The sequence below is a fragment of the Saccopteryx bilineata genome, chromosome 4 (genome assembly GCF_036850765.1).
Source record: "Saccopteryx bilineata isolate mSacBil1 chromosome 4, mSacBil1_pri_phased_curated, whole genome shotgun sequence".
In the NCBI taxonomy this organism is placed as follows: Eukaryota; Metazoa; Chordata; class Mammalia; order Chiroptera; family Emballonuridae; genus Saccopteryx; species Saccopteryx bilineata.
Window position 1 is genome coordinate 278,278,968 of NC_089493.1, and position 17,532 is coordinate 278,296,499.

At 45.5% G+C, this 17,532-nt stretch overlaps 1 protein-coding gene and 1 pseudogene across 3 annotated transcripts in view; one reads left to right on the forward strand and one right to left on the reverse strand.

The window, feature by feature from the left end:
• The window catches only part of CPPED1 (calcineurin like phosphoesterase domain containing 1), a 124,159-nt gene extending 107,846 nt beyond the window's left edge, over positions 1 to 16,313 (forward strand). The window contains exon 3 of one of the 3 annotated variants that reach the window (XM_066274827.1): positions 12,661 to 16,313. In XM_066274827.1, coding sequence (XP_066130924.1) covers positions 12,661 to 12,890 — 230 coding nt within the window. In that variant the 3' untranslated portion in view covers positions 12,891 to 16,313. The remainder of the gene's footprint in view (positions 1 to 12,660) is intronic. The other 2 variants (XM_066274825.1, XM_066274826.1) reach the window with 2 other exon arrangements.
• Positions 60 to 10,301, reverse strand: LOC136334066 (annexin A2 pseudogene; annotated as a pseudogene).
• Positions 16,314 to 17,532: the final 1,219 nt, after the last annotated feature.

Genomic DNA, 17,532 nt, shown 5'->3' on the forward strand with positions numbered 1-17,532 from the left:
GTCATGAATCAGTGCTTTCCTATCAAAAGCTAATAGAAAGCTGACACTCATAAAACTTCTTACAAGTCCCCGTGGCCTGTTGGTGTGAGAGCGGGCAGAACCGTGACTCGGACGGCAGCGGGCACGTTGCCGAGCTGGGGTGTGGCGTCTGTGTCCTGCTCCGGCAGGGCGCAGCTGGCCCTGCACCGGAGGGGGCCCCACGGGTGGACACTGAGCCCCTGCTGTTCACTGGGCGCTTCTTACCAGCACCCAGACTCCCCTCCAAACCTGCCACCCATGAGACAGACGTCATCACTATTCATCTTACAAACAAGGAAATCAAGACTCACAAATTTCAGTTACCTGCCAAAGGTCCCTAAGGACAGAACCTGAGTCTACAGGGCGGGTTGAGAACTTGGGCTCTAACATCAGGTACCCCCGTTCTGATCCTGGCTGCCCTGTTTTCTAACTGTGTAACTTTGCCTTAGTTCCTGAACTTCTCTGGGCCTCAGTTTTCCCATCTATAAAATGGAGAGGATTCATGTCCTTAGGACACAGGTCCGTGGGGAGGACTCAGCGAGAGACGGGGTGGAAAAGTCTTTAGCATCCTGAGCTGTCCTCACCCCACTCTGCCTCAGTCCTTGGGGCAGGACAAGAAGGACATAGTCCTGGGCGTGCCAGGAGGTGGGGAACAGACTCAGAAACGCTTTCTACCGGACACTCACCAGGCTCTGCTTCTGGTTCACACCCAGAAGGAGGCTCCCTCGCTTCCCACCTTGAGTCTCCGCCCCGTGGTGTTTCCGTTTTCACTAGGCTCACCAGAAATGTCTCGGAGCCCTGAACTCTGCCCCAGAGCCCGGGAGAACGGAGAGTCCTTCATATGCACCTCCTTTTGAGTCAGACCCAAGTCTGTGAGGCCCGTTGAAAGCTTGGGCTCTGACGTCAGATACCCACACAGCCTCCTGCCTGGCCATCCCTTTGTAAATAGCATGGTTTCTCGTTCAGGACTCCAGAATGCCGAGCTCCTCATCGCAGTGGGGGCGAGGGGAGCCTGTCCGCCGGAGGGAGAAGGTTCTGACACAGTGGCTCTGCTCACTGACAGCCTCTTTCATCTTTTTTTTTTTTTTTCTGAAGCTAGAAACGGGGAGAGACAGTCAGACAGACTCCCGCATGCGCCCGACCGGGATCCACCCGGCACGCCCACCAGGGGCGACGCTCTGCCCACCAGGGGGCGATGCTCTGCCCCTCCGGGGCATCGCTCTGCCACGACCAGAGCCACTCTAGCGCCTGGGGCAGAGGCCAAGGAGCCATCCCCAGCGCCCAGGCCATCTTTGCTCCAATGGAGCCTCGGCTGCGGGAGGGGAAGAGAGAGACAGAGAGGAAGGAGGAGGTGGGGGTGGAGAAGCAAATGGGCGCTTCTCCTATGTGCCCTGGCCGGGAATCAAACCAGGGTCCCCCGCACGCCAGGCCGACGCTCTACTGCTGAGCCAACCAGCCAGGGCCGCCTCTTTCATCTTTATTTCTAGTTCTCTTCAGGCATCTTTGCTCACGTCAGAATCCACAGTCAGTCCCTTTCTCTGTGACTTGGGACCTTACCAATCAGTGGTGAGCCCTCGGGGCCTAGAGTGGGCAGCCGGATGGACCGTGCGGGGTGGAGAGGCCCCACTGGCCCGGCCCGCTGAGGTCCACCCTGAAAGTGCCGCTGGTCCCTTGAACAGTCCCCACTAACACTCCCGTCTTGGCAAATGCCAGTTAATATGGCGTGAAATTTAATAGTAAATGAGTTTTTACAGCTAATTATAGTTAATGCAAGCTACTTTGAAAATTGCCAAACATTCCTTCCAGAGTAGTACAGTTTGCAACTATGAATTAGGCATAAAGAGCCAAATTTCATAAACATAATTTAGCATACAACAAAATAATAATAACGCTAAGTGCTTTGCAACCGGCCGTTCTGAGCTCCTTGGGACAGGACTAATAAATAGCACGCGCTGCCAGTTGGGTCTGTGGTGGCCACAAGGCTTTCAAACCCCAGGAGGGCAGCAGAGGCAGCGGTCATTTCCATGGCCCTTCAGCCTGAGTGACCAGGAGCTGGTCACATCGCCAGCTGCAGCGAGGACCCATCGGGCACCCAACCCAGCGGTTCCAGCTGCAGCTCTTGAACCACACAGCTCAGGCCCTGGGATGGTGACACCTCCATCTCTTCTGTCATTCTCTTCCCGGTCCGTCTGTCACGCCACCTTACACTGTTCATCTCACCTTGGTCAGCTCATGATCACTGCGGACATTAAGTAGTACAGAAGGAGAGAGCGCTGCCCCCCCTCACCAATCCCACCCAGCCAGCCTCACCATGAAGTCCCCGGGATGGGGAGGGGAGTGTCGCTTTATCCCCCATTCGGTTGGGAGGTACAGACACATTCACACACACCCTCTTACACATACGTTATCTTTATTTCTTTGTAAAAACAAGATTGCGTAACACTTCTTACATCTTCCTGTTCATACTAAATACATGGTGCCTTTTATATCAGCATATGTTAACCTTTTTTTCATATATACACTCTAACTTAACCAGTCTCTGTAAGTGAACATTACACACAGTGCCTCTGTGAACAAGGTGCTGTAATTTCTGCCCGCAGACTCAACACACCCACATCTGTGGACTCTTTCCTGGGTATTGCTGAAGGATACATTGTTATGGGATTGGTGGTGTTGGGTCAAGGGCACACTAAAACGTGAGAAGACAGCACCTAATTAGCTTCTAAAATGAGTTGCATCTATTTACGTCCTGATAATAGTAAACAGCAATAGCTGTTTCTCCCCACCCTTGACTGTAGGGAAGTCTGGGTCACCTTCCTTTCCAGCCCTGCTTGTGGACCTCAGCTGGCGGACAGCCACACCTGCCCACAGGTGGGTCAGTCCCTGCCACCTGCTTGTGGCTATGGTCTCGGGAGCTCTGTCGAAAGCTTCCCAGAATCCTACCAACCAGCAGCGGCTGCTGTCAGCATGTGGAACGTATTTCTTCCTGCTTTTTTACGTCATTGTCAAATGCAGAACAGTTCCGTCACCACAGGATCCCTCCGGCTTCCCTCCTATAGCCACACCCACTCCTGATGCCTTTCACTTCCATACGGAACTCTCAGCAATCTTATCTCTACTTATGTCATTTCAAGAATGTGATATAAATGGAATTATATCGTATGAAATCTTTTGGCTTTCTTTAATCAGCGTACTGTCCCTGATATCCGCTCAAGTTGTGCGTATCAATAGTTCCTTCCTTTTGTGTTGCCGAGTAGTATTCCACGGCGTAGAGGTGGTAGTTAACCCCTCACCCATTGAAGGGCGTGTAGGTTGCTTCCATTTTCTGGCTATTACACATGAAACTGCTATAAATCTGTCTTTGTGCAGATTTTTGAGTAAACGGAAGTTTCCACTTCTCTGGCACAAATGTCTAAGTGTTCTATTGCTAAGTCATACAGTAACTGCATGCTCAGTTTTATTTAAAAACTCTAGACAGTCTTCCAGAGGGGCTGCTCGGCTTACGTCCCCCTCAGCCCGGGAGGAGTGGTCCAGTTCCTCTGCACCGGAGCCGGCATGGGTTAGTAACATTTTAAAATTCTTTGTTTGGTTGATTGGTTCTTATAGTTATTGTGATTTTCTCCTCTCTTTACTGATTAAAAATTATATATTCCATGTCTATTCTTTTGGAATTTAAACATTTTTTAACTAAACTCTTAAATTTTGGAACAATTTTATTTTATTTATTTTTGGTGAGAGAGAGAGAGTGCAAATGACAGACATAGAAAGAGAGGGAGAGATGAGAAGCATCAACTTCTGGTTGCAGCACTTGAGTTATTCATTGATTGCTTCTCATACATGCCTCGACCTTGGGGATGGGGGGCTCCAGCCGAGTCAGTGACCCCTTGCTCAAGCCAGCGACCTTGGGCTCAAGCCAGCGACTGTGGGGTCATGTCTGTGATCTCATGCTCAAGCTGGCGACCCTGCGCTCAAGCTGGTGACGTTGGGGTTTTGAACCTGGGTTCTCAGCGTCCCAGGTCGATGCTCTATCCACGATGCCACTGCCTGGTCAGGCAGAACAATTTTAGACTTCTATAAAAGTTAAAAATATAATACAGAGAAGTCCCATACACCCCACACCCACTTTCCCACACTATTAATATCTTCTGCTAGTATGCTATATAAAGTCCACCATCAGATTCCCTGTTCACCTGGTGTCCTTTTTCTGCTCAGGAGCCCATCCAGCATGCTGCATGATAGTCATCTGAAATACATATTTCCTTAGTCTCCTCTGGGCTGTGACAGTTTCTCAGGCTGTCCTTGTGTTTAGTGACCTTGACAGTTTTGAGCAGTACTGGTCAGCATTTATAGAATGTCTCTCTGTTGGGATTTGTCTGATGTTTTTCTCATGCTGGGGTTATGGATTTGGGGAGGACCACACTGGTAAAGTGCCATTTTCATCACATTCATATCAAGGGCACAGACTGTCAGCATGACTTATCCTCACTGTTGATGTCTGTTCAGTTTCTCCCCTGAAAACTCACTCTCGGAAGGAAGTCACTGTGCACAGCCCACACACATACATAGTCTGCCCAGCTCCGCGAGGGCAGAATACTTATACAAATTGTTATTCTTCCATATGGGACGTTTATGTCTTTTTCCCACATGTATTTATTTATTTAATCATTTATGCTAGTTGGACCCATGGGTTATTTTACACTTTGAGTTATAATTTACTACTAGTTTGGCTTTGTTTTCTTAAGTTGTTCAGGCTGGCCGCCGGGAGCTCTCTCGGTGGGCCCGCGCACCTGAGACCGCTGTCCCCGGGTGTTTGAGCACTTGCTTCCTCTGGCTCTGCCGGACGCTCCGGGTCCGTCTAGCCTGTTTCCCGCCCAGCCCCACAGTCAGCCGTCCCTCCACGGTTCCGGTTCCGTAACCTGTCTTGTGGGAGAATGGTGTGAGAAGCCGAGATCTGGGCGCTGGGTGTGCTCATTGCTAGTATGTGTCCTTGCTTCTCAGACGCTCTCAGCTGACAGAGCAGGGAAACGCGTGTCTGAACACTAACCTGGGTGTTTACACATCTGAAATAGTTCTGTACGTAACCGTTAGCTTCGCCACTAAGCTAAACGTGAGCTTATACAGAAGCGGCCAACTCTATCACCGCACTGGTCACTCTGGCCTCCTCCCTTTCCCTTACGTTTTCTTTTTGCATTTCTTCTATTGAGCTATACACATAATTTACACACCATAAAATTCAAAATTCACCCTTTTATATAAAATTTACTGGTTTTAATACGTTCACTAGGTTGCGCAACCGTCACCACTAATTCCAGACCGTGTTTACCAGTCCATGATGTATCCATTAGCAGTCGCTCTCTGTTCACCTTTTTCTTTCTCCCCTCCAGCAACGGAGAAACAATCATCTTCCTTTCTCTGTGGGTTTGCCTCTCCCGGATATTTTATATAAATGGAATCATACAGTATGTAGGCTTTTGTATCTGACTTCTTTCACTTAGCATAATGTTTTTGAGGTCAATCCACGTTGTAGCGTGTATCATTACTTTGTTCTTTTCTGTGGCTGAATAATAGTCCATTATATGGACCACATTGTGTGTATCCATTTATCAGTTAATGGCCCTGTAAGTTGTTTATATTTTTAGGCTATTAGTGAATAATGTTATGAACATTCATGTACAATTTTGGCATTAGTGTATGTTTTTATTTCTTCTGACTATATATTTAGGAGTGAAATTGCTGGGTCATGTAGTAACTATATTTTTAACATTTTGAGGAACTGCTGAAGTGTTTTTCCAAAACTGCTGCACCATTTGATATTCCCACCAGCACTGTGTGAGGGTTCCAATTCCTCCAGATCTCTGTGAACACATCACGTATCTTGGTGATTTTCGCCATTCTAGTGGGTGTGAAGTGGTATCTCATTGTGGTTTTGATTTGCATTTCCCTAATGGCTGATGATGTTGCACATCTTTTTATGTGCTTATTGGCCATTTGTGTGTCTTCTCTGGAGAACTATTTGTTCAAATTCTTTGCCCATTTGTTGATTTGGTTATTTCTGTGAGTGACTATGTATGTGTTCATGTGCGTGTGCGTGTGCGTGTGCGTGTGTGTGTGTGTGTGTCAGAAAATGTTTATTTTCTCAGCTCCAGTGACAAAAGAAAAATGATTGGGGGTGGGGTAGGAATAGGACAGCTACTACAGGTACTGAGAAATTTTACCAGCCTAAGGAAACTATTAAAAGGAAGAAGGAAATAGATTTATATCATGAAATAGAGTCCTACTTCTGAAAAAAACACAAATCAGCTTGAATTTGTGAATAGTCAGTAGAATTCAAAGTGACTATTTTCAATTGTAATTTCACTCTTAACATTCTCCTAGAATCCTTAATCTTGGGAAATGCAGGGCAAAATACAGCCAAAGGTTACAGAATCTTTCTTTCCAACATTATCCCTCCAGCCACCCAGAGGGAAATTAAAGGTTTAGCCATGGCAGATTCCGGGCTCCTCAGTGAAATCTTCCCATTCTTTCTCCCTCTCCATTCTAGTCAATGTAATGAAAGGCTTCTGACATCACAGTTAAATCACCTCAAGATAAACCAGAGTAAGAAATCCCGTTTACTTCTCTACTGGGTTCAAAACTGTGTTTCATTTTTATTAAAGTAGTTGCACATCTGTTATGCACTGTTATAGACTGTGAAGAAGTAAAGGTCGTAAAAAGGTGATATATGTATGGACCTCTTAATATGCAAGACCAAATAATTTCTAAGAGTTGCAATCCCATTCATGTTTCTTTTATAAATAATCTATCAATTTTCCTGTAAATACAAACAAAATCTGAAGGAATAATTAAAGCCTGTACTTCAATGCAAAACAGTGAAAGGAGGGCAGGGAATCGCCCTTTTTGAGACCCATCAGCTGATTTCTGGGTACTTGTTGGCGAGATTTAATCACACCCTGGAAGCCAGTGCTGTCTCTGTCCCCTAAGTGGTGGCCGCAAGCCTTTCTGGTTGTTTCTTTTTATTGTTGAATTATAAAAACTCTTTTATTTTCTGGATATTAGATTATATATGATTTGTAAATCTTTTCTCCCATTCCATGGGTTATCTTCTCATTTCTTTTTTCTTCTTTTCCAAGTGAGAGGAGGGGGAATAAAGAGACAGACTCTGGCATGAGCCCCAACTAGGATCCACCCTGCAACCCCCATCTGGGGCCAGTGCTCTGCCCAACTGGGGCCATGCTCACAACCAAGCTCTTTTTAGCCCTTGAGGTGGTGGCTCCACAGAGCTATCCTCAGTGCCGGGGCTGATGCGCTCAAACCACTTGAGCCATGGCTGCTGGAGGAGCAAAGAGAGAGCAAGAGAGAAGGGGGAGGGGGAGGGGAGGAGAAGCAGGTGGTGTGCCCTGACTGGAAATTGAACTCAGGACATCCACACGCCAGGCTGACGCTCTACCACTGAGCCAATTTTTATTTTCTTGATAATGTTCTATTTCAATTAAAAAATTTATGAAAGCACGTTCATTATATTTACAGTGAAATTCAAGTTTATTTTCATTCCCATCCCTGCACTCCCCTTCTTCTTTGTTCCCTCTTAGCTGTAGGTCTGTTTTTTTGTCCATTTCTTTTGTGTTTTAGATTCCACATAGAAGTGAAATCATGTGGTATTTATCTTTCTCTGTTTAATTTATTTCACTTAGCATAATATGCTCTAGGTTCACCCATGTTATTGCAAATGGAAATTTTTCATTCTTTTTATATATCTGAATAACATTCCATTGTATATATATCAACATCTTCTTTATCCATTCATCTATTGATGGACATATACATTGCTTTCATATCTTGGCTATTACAACTAATACTTCAATGAGCATAGGGATACATATATCTTTTTAAATAGGTGTTTTTGTTTTCTTCAATTCCGGAAGTGGGATTGCGGGATCATGTGGCAGCTCTGTTTTTAATTTTTTAAGGGATCTCATTACTGTTTCCCACAGTGTCTGTGTCAGTTTACATCCCCACTAACCGTGCACGAGGCTTCCCTCTCTGCATCCTGACAAACACTTGTTGATTGAGTGATGATAGCCATTCTGACCTGTGTGAGGTGATATCTTGTGGTTTTAATTTGCATTTTAAAATTAATCACTAATCATCACTTCATGATTAGTGATGTTGATCATTTTTTGTTTGTTTGTTGGCCATTGAAATGTCCTCTTGGAAGAAATGTTTATTCAGGTACACTTTCCATTTTTTAACTGGATTGGATGGGGGAGTATTAAGTTGTATGAGTTTCTTAAGTATTTTGGATATTAATGTCTTATCGGATATATCACTGGCGAGTATCTTCCTTTCAGTAGGTTGTCTCTTTGTTTGGTTGATGTTTCCTTCACTGTGCAAAATCTTTTTAGTTTGATAAGTCCCATTGTTTTAATTTTTCTGTTTGTTTCTCTTGCTTGATGAGACATACCCAGAAAATATATTTATATTGCGAAGAGTGATGTTAGAAAGCCTCCTTTCTATGTTTTTTTCTAGGAGTTTTAGGGTTTCAGTCATTACATTTAAGTCCTTAATTCATTTTGTGTTTATTTTTCATTTAGTGTAAGGAGGTGATCTAGTTCCTTTTTTTTTTTTTTTTTTTTTTTTGCATGTATCTGTCTAGTTTTCCCAAAGTCACTATTGGAGACACTGTATTTACCCCACTGAATAGCCTTGTCTTTTTTTGTCATAGATTAATTGTCCTTATAAGAAAGGATTTGTTTCTGGGCTCTATATTTTATTCTATTATCTATATATGTTTTAATGCCAACACCATACTGTTTTGATGATTGTAACTCAATAGTATATAGTTTGCTATCAGGAAGCTTCATACCACCCACTTTGTTCTTTCTCAAAATTTCTTTGGCTGTTCAGGGTCTTCTGTGGTTCCATATAAATTTTAGGGTTAATTATTCTAATTCTGAGAATAGCATTGGTATTTTTTTGTTGTTGCTTGTTTGTTTGTTTGTTTAGTTTCTAAAGTGAAAATTCAGTTTATTCATCTGTTTACAATACAGTACACAAAGGCAAAGTGTTTCACATCATAGATTTCACTTCCAACTCTTGGAATGTTCATTTCTTTGGCTAAAAGGGAAGACGAGATGGGAAAGCCAGGCAATGCTTAGGCAACAGAAATAAGGTCGGGGCAGGAGCAATGCTAACCTCACCGCACATGGATGGGCATGGGGGAAACTGGCCTTGAGCTGATTTTCCAGAACTGTTAGCATAAGAGCCCCCCCCACCCCTGGACGCTCGAGCCATCGCGGGCCTCCGGCATCCCCAGCACACAGGTACAGCGGCGCTTTCTGGTAGTCACCCTTGGTGTCCTGCAGGATGTAGTAGTACAGGGGCTTGCCATATTTTCTCTTGAAACCAGACCTGAATTTCAACATGTCCACTCCACTACGGAAGACCAGGATTCTGACCAGAACCTTATCGCCTGACCCCTTGTCCTTCGTGGAGTCATAGAGTTGGTCAACAAAATACAGGGGTTTGTTCTGTATACCCTAGATCAGGTTCAGGAAAGCATTTTCTGGGTCTCCCTTGACTTTCTTCTTGATGCTGTCCAACATGTCACAGGGTTGTAGCTCTTGTACCTTTCAAATACTTTCTGGAGGTGGCACATGCTCCCCTCTGCCATGCTGCGGATCCCCTTGGGAATATCAGTTCCTTTCCTCTTCTTCCTGCATCACACAGATCCCAGGCGACTTGGTCAATCAGTTCATCCTCAGTGACAGAGCCACCTTCTGCTCTTCTACCCTTTGCGAGAGCAGCCATCAGCTTGTGGGAGTCACCAGGTGTGTCAGAAATGATGTCCTTCTCCAGATCAGTCTTGTCCATTTTCTTGTAGATTCTGTTAATTTCCTGCAGCTCCTGGTTGGTCCTTGAGCAGAAGGTCTTGGTGAGAGAGTCCTTATCAGTCCCCAGCCTTTGCATGGAGGCCTTCAGCTCGAAAGTGTCATACTGAGCAGGCGTTTTCAATAGGCCCCAAATCACTGTCTCCCGGCGGCCAGGTTTCAGCGCTGATGCAAGTTCCTTTTTGGTCCTTCTCTGGTAGGCGAAGGCAGTATCTCCCATCTCTGCTTATTGCTGTGGTTGGTCAAAATACTGACAATATTTTGATCTCATCCACACATTTGGTCTTGACGGCCGTTTCATTGTTCCAAACATTTGACTGACGCGTACGCACTTGGGGATGTAGAATGATCACCCTCCAGGCTGAGTTGGCACCGAATTTCGTGAACAGTAGACATTTTGGAAGAAGCTGGGCCAGGTGCCGAGAGCTGTGAGTGTCCCCAGAGGCCGAGCCTACCATTGGTACTTAAGTAGGGGTTGCGTTGAATCTATATATTGCTTTAGGTTGCAAGGACATTTTAACAGTATAAATCCTTTCAGTCCACGAGCAAGCTATTTCCTTCCATTTTTTTTTCTGTATCTTCTTTTAGTGACAGTTTGAAGTGGTAAACGCTTAGTCTTTATCTGTCCAAGCATGCATTTATTGTCCCCTTGCACTCGAACGATGGTGTCGCTAGCTGTAAAGCTGGGTGTACAGTGGCCGCCCTCAGCATTCTGAAGGTATCACTCCCTGATCCCGTTACTGCCGAGGCGCCTGCTGTCTTGTTGTCATTCCCCTGTGCTGCCTTCCCATTCTGTCTTCAGTTTTTTCTCTTTGATGCTCCGCAACTTTGCCGTGAAATGGAAAACACCCAGCTGTTGTTTTTTCAAATTAGCCTTACCACGGCTTCCTCCTTTCCCTTGTCCCAGTTTCTCCTGAGCACCCACTGACACACCTCTTAATCTATCCTTAGGGTTCTCTGAACTACTTGATCATGTCGCTGTGTCTGTGTCTCTGTGTTGTCTTCTGGTTTAGTTCCTCAGTTCTGCCTCTTAGTGCACTAATACCACGTGAGCTCTCTGATTAGTGCCCAGTCTAGAATGTACGCCCACTCGTTGAGAGGTGTTGTTGTTTTAAGTTGTAATGGTAATGTCTTTTATGTGCACCATTTCTCACTTCTCATTGTCGCCTGGTCTCAATCAGTTTTATGCCTGTTTTGCTTCATAACATGTTGTTCTTTTTTGATGGATATGTCCTTCACTGAGGAGTTTTTGATGTCCTAACCTCATTTATCTAAAATATTCTCCAGAGAGTTTTGTATCATTGATATCTTCTGTAATGGGTTCACATTTTTAATTGAAGAGTTTACACACTGTATCTTCCTTAGCATGAGATTCCTTCATGGGTGGCGGAGGTTTTCAATTTCAGGTTCGATCTGAGTAAGAGATATGTTTTGGTGTTGTTTTTCTCTTACTTTCTCTCTTGACTAACTTCTCCCTGTCTGATGGCTTTGCACCCGCCCGTGTGGGACCAGCCTTATAACGGTGCTCCAGTGCCCTGTCCCATAATGTCATCGGGGAAATGTGTTTCAGCTCCTAGACTTGAGCCTGCGTATTCCTTCCTTCCCAGACCAGGGAGGCTGCTGTAGCCCGAGCCCAGGGGTGTGCGGGAGACCGCTCCTACCATCTCACAAAAACCAATTACTACATTTGAAGGAATTTTGCGAGCTGGTTGTTAAACAGCCATTATTTAAATTATGCAAACTCGCCATTAAATAAATTATATTGAACAGTGAAGGTAATACAGTCACAACACTTCATCTTGCTGCACAACACAACGACCCACGCTCAGGTTTAAGCACCTGTACCTGTGTCAGCACCGTGTGCTGGTGTGCTGCCAGACATCTCTTCTCTCTCCTGCTCAGCGACATCACGTTGGTCATTTGAAATCAGCCATGATAATAAGAGTATTTAAACCACGGAAATTAGGAGACATTACAAATCAAGCGTTCCTTTCTTTTTGTCTGGAGTACTTATTCCACGTACCAGCACAAACCTGCTCTGGCCCCGGGCATCGGTCAACAGGGACAGCATTTTTCTTCCGTCCTCTTCCATGGACAGAGGCAGTCATGCCGCCTCCATTTCAAACAGGGGCCAGGCTTGATTTCCTGGTGTCACAGAAAGTGCTTTCAGCCTCAGTGTCTTATAATAAGAGCTTAACTCCCAGCAGCCTCGTAACCCCACTCATGACTCTGCCATCCTGTTTTGTTTCCGGTCCACAGATCCCTTTCATTTGTTTGTGGTCCAGAGCACTGTTTATTTTGATGTCGAGGTTGCCTCTGTCCCTGGGTTCTCCTTTTCATGTTTTATCCATCATTGCTTTAAGTGTGGGGTAAGGGGGTGCGTTAAATACTGCACACGCTGTGCTGGCTTGACTGTAGACGTCTCGCTTCAGTCACGTGGCTGCTATGCCCTCAGAATACTCCCTTCACCCTTCCTCATCTCTCCCGAAGTCATCCCCCTCTGTCCCTTTTTCTGTTCTTCTTCCCTGTGACGTTCCTGTACCAGCTATGACAAAGGTGAGAATGTATTGCACCTATAAGTTAGCCTGGAAAAAATTCTGGATGTCACATATGCTGCCTTCTTTATGATAAACTGAATAATATTATGCATGTAATATAATAATATATTACTGTTCAAACGAGAACACGAGAGCCTCTAAGTTACCTAAATGGAAATCCTCGGTCCCCTAATGTTTTTATTTTTCCTTCCCTGCAGGTGTGACAGCTGTGTTCTCGGGCCACTACCACAGGAACGCCGGGGGCACCTACCGGAACCTTGACATGGTGGTGTCGTCTGCCATCGGCTGCCAGCTGGGCAGCGACAGCCACGGGCTCCGGGTCGTGGTGGTCACGGCTGAGAAGGTCGTGCACCGGTACTACAGTTTAGAGGAGCTCAGCAAGACGGGGATAGAAGACGACCTGATGGATCTAATGAAGGAAAAATGATCACCATTTATGACCCATCCGCTTTTCGCCCCCACTATTTTAAATTTTTTGCCAGAAGCAGCAGCTACACACAATCACTTCTCAAAGATAAAAGGATACCAGGCGGATTTGTGAGTTTATGCAGAAATCCAAGAACTGGGTCCTGTCGTAAATTATATATGAAATAGAACTGCCCTCCCTTTAAAAGAGAGGAAGGGGGTAGGGGTGGGAGCCTGGAAATAAAAAAAAAAAATGATAATAGAACATCCCGGCCTGAGTGTTTGAATAAACTCTCCTAATGACATTTCTCAACTTTCGCAGATTTTCTGCTTTTGGATCACATTGTTTTCTTGTAGCATATGGTGAATATCTAGCTACGGACCTCCATCCCAACTTGATATCCAGGTGCGATCTTTGATAATTCCTTGACCTCACTGCACCTTTTCATGTGAAATTCTAGTCCTGACTCCCATACTCGGCAAAACAAAGGCCTTCTCCTTGCCCTCCTAACGAAACAGACAACTTGTCTGCTAGTGCCACAGCCATGTAGACTCGCTTTAACAAGCAGCCAACCTTTGCTGTTAAATGCCAAGACTTCTGTGATTGCTGTTACTGTTGATATAAGTCAAAGCATGGGCTTTCCTTCTTGGTAACTAGAAATGTCACCTTTGCACATAAATTAGCCATCTTTAAAAACCTCAGCCGAGAGCCCAAAACCAGAGCCCCAGAGCACTTCCTCCGCAGTCTCTCGGCCGCACGTCCTGAGTCTGTCCCGTCCACTGGGCGCTGCCGTAACTCTGCAGGTGGGGGTCTCCGTGCAGTCAGGAAGACCGTGCGTAAGATTTTTCACTGTGTCTACTTGGATGGAAAAAGTAGCAATTGAGCAATTGATGCAGAAGTTCTCAAAAGAAACAAAACAGGAATTTTGGTGCTGCCAAAGCTGCTTTCAGGAGCTTTATCAGATTCGGTGCTGACTTGGATCAAAGGCACCAGTGCGGTGGAGCGTGGATGGTTCAAGCCAGCATTGTCCTCATGCGGTCCGCTTCTCCGCGTCTCCTCTGCAGTTCCTGGCCGCCGCGCAGCTCCGTCCACGTCATCTGTTTCAGCAGTGTCCCCACAGCCAGGGAGCGTGGGCCCTCCCCGTCCTGCAAGGAACACCTCGCCGCATTCCACAGTAGCCTTCAGTCGTCTTAAAATGCCTTGAACAACCACTGCTTACAAACGAACTGCAAACTCCATCAAATTGAAAGATTTTCGTGTGAGAAAGTTTTAGTCATGTAGCAAAACTGTGAGAAATTACATAGGAAGATAATTGGATATGTAAATTCCTAAGGAACAAAAGACAAGAAGTTAATTAGATCACAGACTGGTGACACACCATCGTTCATTGTTATATGGCTCCAGAAAATTGAAAATTTTCAAAATTAGCAATCTTGTAGTAGGGTTTTGCTGCATTCTTGATTTGTATCCATTTCCTTTACAACAGGTGTGGATATAAGAGTTCAAGAACAGGGAATTCTGTAACTGGCACAACTAACAAGGCACACGTGTGAGGCCCAGGATGTGGTACCATACCACTTTGAGAACTGGCTACCACCATTGCGCAGCAGGACCAGAGGCGCAGATGTGGGCCGTCTCGGTTGTGTTACGAGTGCAGAGTGCTCTGAGATAATTAAAAGCAATGGATTACTAAGCTTCCTTCCCAAAAACCTAGTAAGTGAAAGAATTGATTCAAAACACGGCAAGAATATGCAAAGACTAGGGAATCATACGAAATTCTCACAATTTTTAATGTATCCTAACAGCAACATTCCCAGTGGTAAGAGGTTCAGAAAAAAGTTAGGAAATGATTTTGTAAATAAGCGTGTATCATTCTGATAAAAGGTAAGTAGCAATGCATTCACTTACGGTTCTTTTCTCTTAAAAAAAAAAAAAAGGATATTAAATAAGTGACCTATACAAGTGCCTTATACTGTGAAAAACAAGGAAACACCCAATGATCATAAGTGCTGTGCCCCTCGGCCGGGGTCATTCAGTTCTTCTGTGGGGAAGGAAGGCTCGAGGTGCAAGAAGTCTGACTGTTAAGCCCGCGCTCCTTAACTCCGTCCTGTCTTTCCTGGGAAACCCTTTCAATGAATGGGAGTCTGTACAGCTCAGCCCGTGGCAACACGACAGTACTCGGTGCCTTTGACCATCTCTCTCGGGCGAGAACCCACTGGTAGCTGGAGGACCTGGGACTTCATCCCGGGGTTGACGAGTGTCTAGGCAAGGCCCAGAGCCCCTTTTCTGAGTTGTACCAAGTTCCTGGTGGCGAAGCCTGTCCCCGGAGCAGATCACTCCAGACAGAGGATTTTCACTGGAGAAGCCCGGAAAATGGAAGGGGACCACAGGGGACCACAGGGCAGAGCTCTGCCCACCACGGGGAGCACGGTGAGTGCTTGTCAGGTGACCCACCCTGGGGCGTGGGGAATGGGACATTCTCACAAGGCAAGGAGTGCCACCTGATGCTCCTCCCCCTTCTCATTAATCATTTTAATTGGTAAAACGTAAGGGGCTGCCAGGGAAAGGTTATTTAAAGTGATCTAAAATTGGATTGTCAACATTCAAAAAAGCAAGTCTGGGGGCCAGGCGGGGAGAGGATCATCTAACTGCATTCACGTCTTACAAATAATACGTTAATCTCTAATCTCCAATTTCATTTGACATTGGAGAACGGGGCAGGGTGGGGGGCGATCCAGTAAATGTTATGGAAACAGCAAACACAAAACATTTCGTATCCTGTGCTTTTCAGCATTACGAGTCCGAGCTCAGCAGGCCCTGACAGACACTTACAAGGCAAACACTAGCATTTATCTTAGGTACCTGCAAAAGATACCAACTTCTGTACGTCTGTAGAAACTAGATACACGTAATACAGTTTAATGTCACAGTCTGTATTCTAATGGGAAATCATTTGAGAAAAGGTAGCGGAAACATCATTCGCATTTACTTGGACTCTTAAAATTTATTCCCCAAGTAGCGCCTCAGTCAGCTTTGTGCAGTCATGAAGTTAAATGGCAATTATGAATTAAGCGGGGGGGGGGGGGGGGGGGGGGGGGTGGTGGAGGGAAAGATGATGATTTAGGAATAAATTGTCAGGGCAAGTTATATTAAAGGCTTTGTGTAATGGACACCAGGGATTTCTTGTTCTGATAACCTTAGCAGTTTCAGCTGCACATGCAAAAAAGTAGTATTTGAAATATTGACTTTTCTTAGAAATTTATAGAACACTGTCTTATGTCATCAGAGAGCTCATATATATAAATAAGAACTTTTCTAACATCTTTCTAGAAAAGATTTTGCTGACTAAATGTTCTTTTTCTTCTAATTGATTTTTATTTCCATTTCTCTTTAACATCGTGACTATGCAAACACGAAATGTACAATAGAATCTTTCCTTTAGGTTTTCTCTATGTAAATAAAGTTGGTTGAATATGAATAATTATAAGATACCTTTCATTACTCGTCATTCTATTCTGAACTTGTCCTTCAACAACAATTCTCTTCACTAAAGTAATTTTGCACCTCACCCAGTACAAAAGTCTAATCTTCCTGGAACTCCCAGGGCCCGGCTCCCTCTGCCATACCTGCCCCCGTCCATGCCGCCGGGCCCTTGCCGACCCGTCCCCTGTACTTTGCACTTGGTGTTTCCTCTGGTGGAAATTGGCTTCTTGTCATCATTTCCATCTTAGCTCAGAAATCACTGCTCAGAGTGGCGGTCCGCACCACCCTGTCGGGTCGCGCTCGTCCCCAGCACCGCCCGCTCACTGCCTTGTTCATCTCCGTCCTCGCGCATCATGGACAATCCACTTGTCTCATGCTCCTGGTGCGTATCCCGTCCCCCAGAATGCACGTTCCGGAACAGCGAGGACCTTTCCTGTCTCATCAACTCTCTTCTCCGTGCCTAGAACTGTCCCCGGGGCACAGCGTAGCTTGCTCAGTGAATGCCTGGCAGTGAAGGTGGAATGAGGTGAACTAAGATACATAGCCAGGACAATGATCAGTATTAGCACTCAGCACAGGGGAGGAAGGGAGGCAAGGAGGTCGTATTCCTGTCCTGTGGTAGTTCTTTTGGGATTGTCCTCAGAGTTAGGTATTTTCACCGGATTAATGAATAGCTGACTGCATCACTGTTATCTTGTGGAGAAATGGGGTCATGTGAGAAGTGCCCTTGCCTGAGGCATTCTAAACCAGCCCACTGAACACACACGCATGCTGTATAGCAGTCACCAAGGCAGGTGAGCCCAGAGAAGGGATTCTAGACTAAAGGTTATGTGGGACTATGCGAAACAGATGGCTAGAAATACAGATAGAACACTCAGAAGAGTGAAAGTGTGTCCTGGACATGCTGCTCAGCGGTTATGTGCATGAGCGGGTGTCCTGAGAAACTCTGGTAGCATCAGAGGAGACTGGGACAGCCCTAAAACAGGCCCTCGGGGACTTGTTTCAGCAAATGAAGAGAAAGATGGAAGCCACAAAAGGAGTGAAGGGGAATCATTTTAAAGTTCAGACTGGTGCGCACTGAACAGACAGGAGTAGGAATTGGCTTCCCTTGGAGTTCAGTGGTTTAAACCCCACACACACACATAGACCAACCCTCCTGCCGATAACTATAAACTCAAAC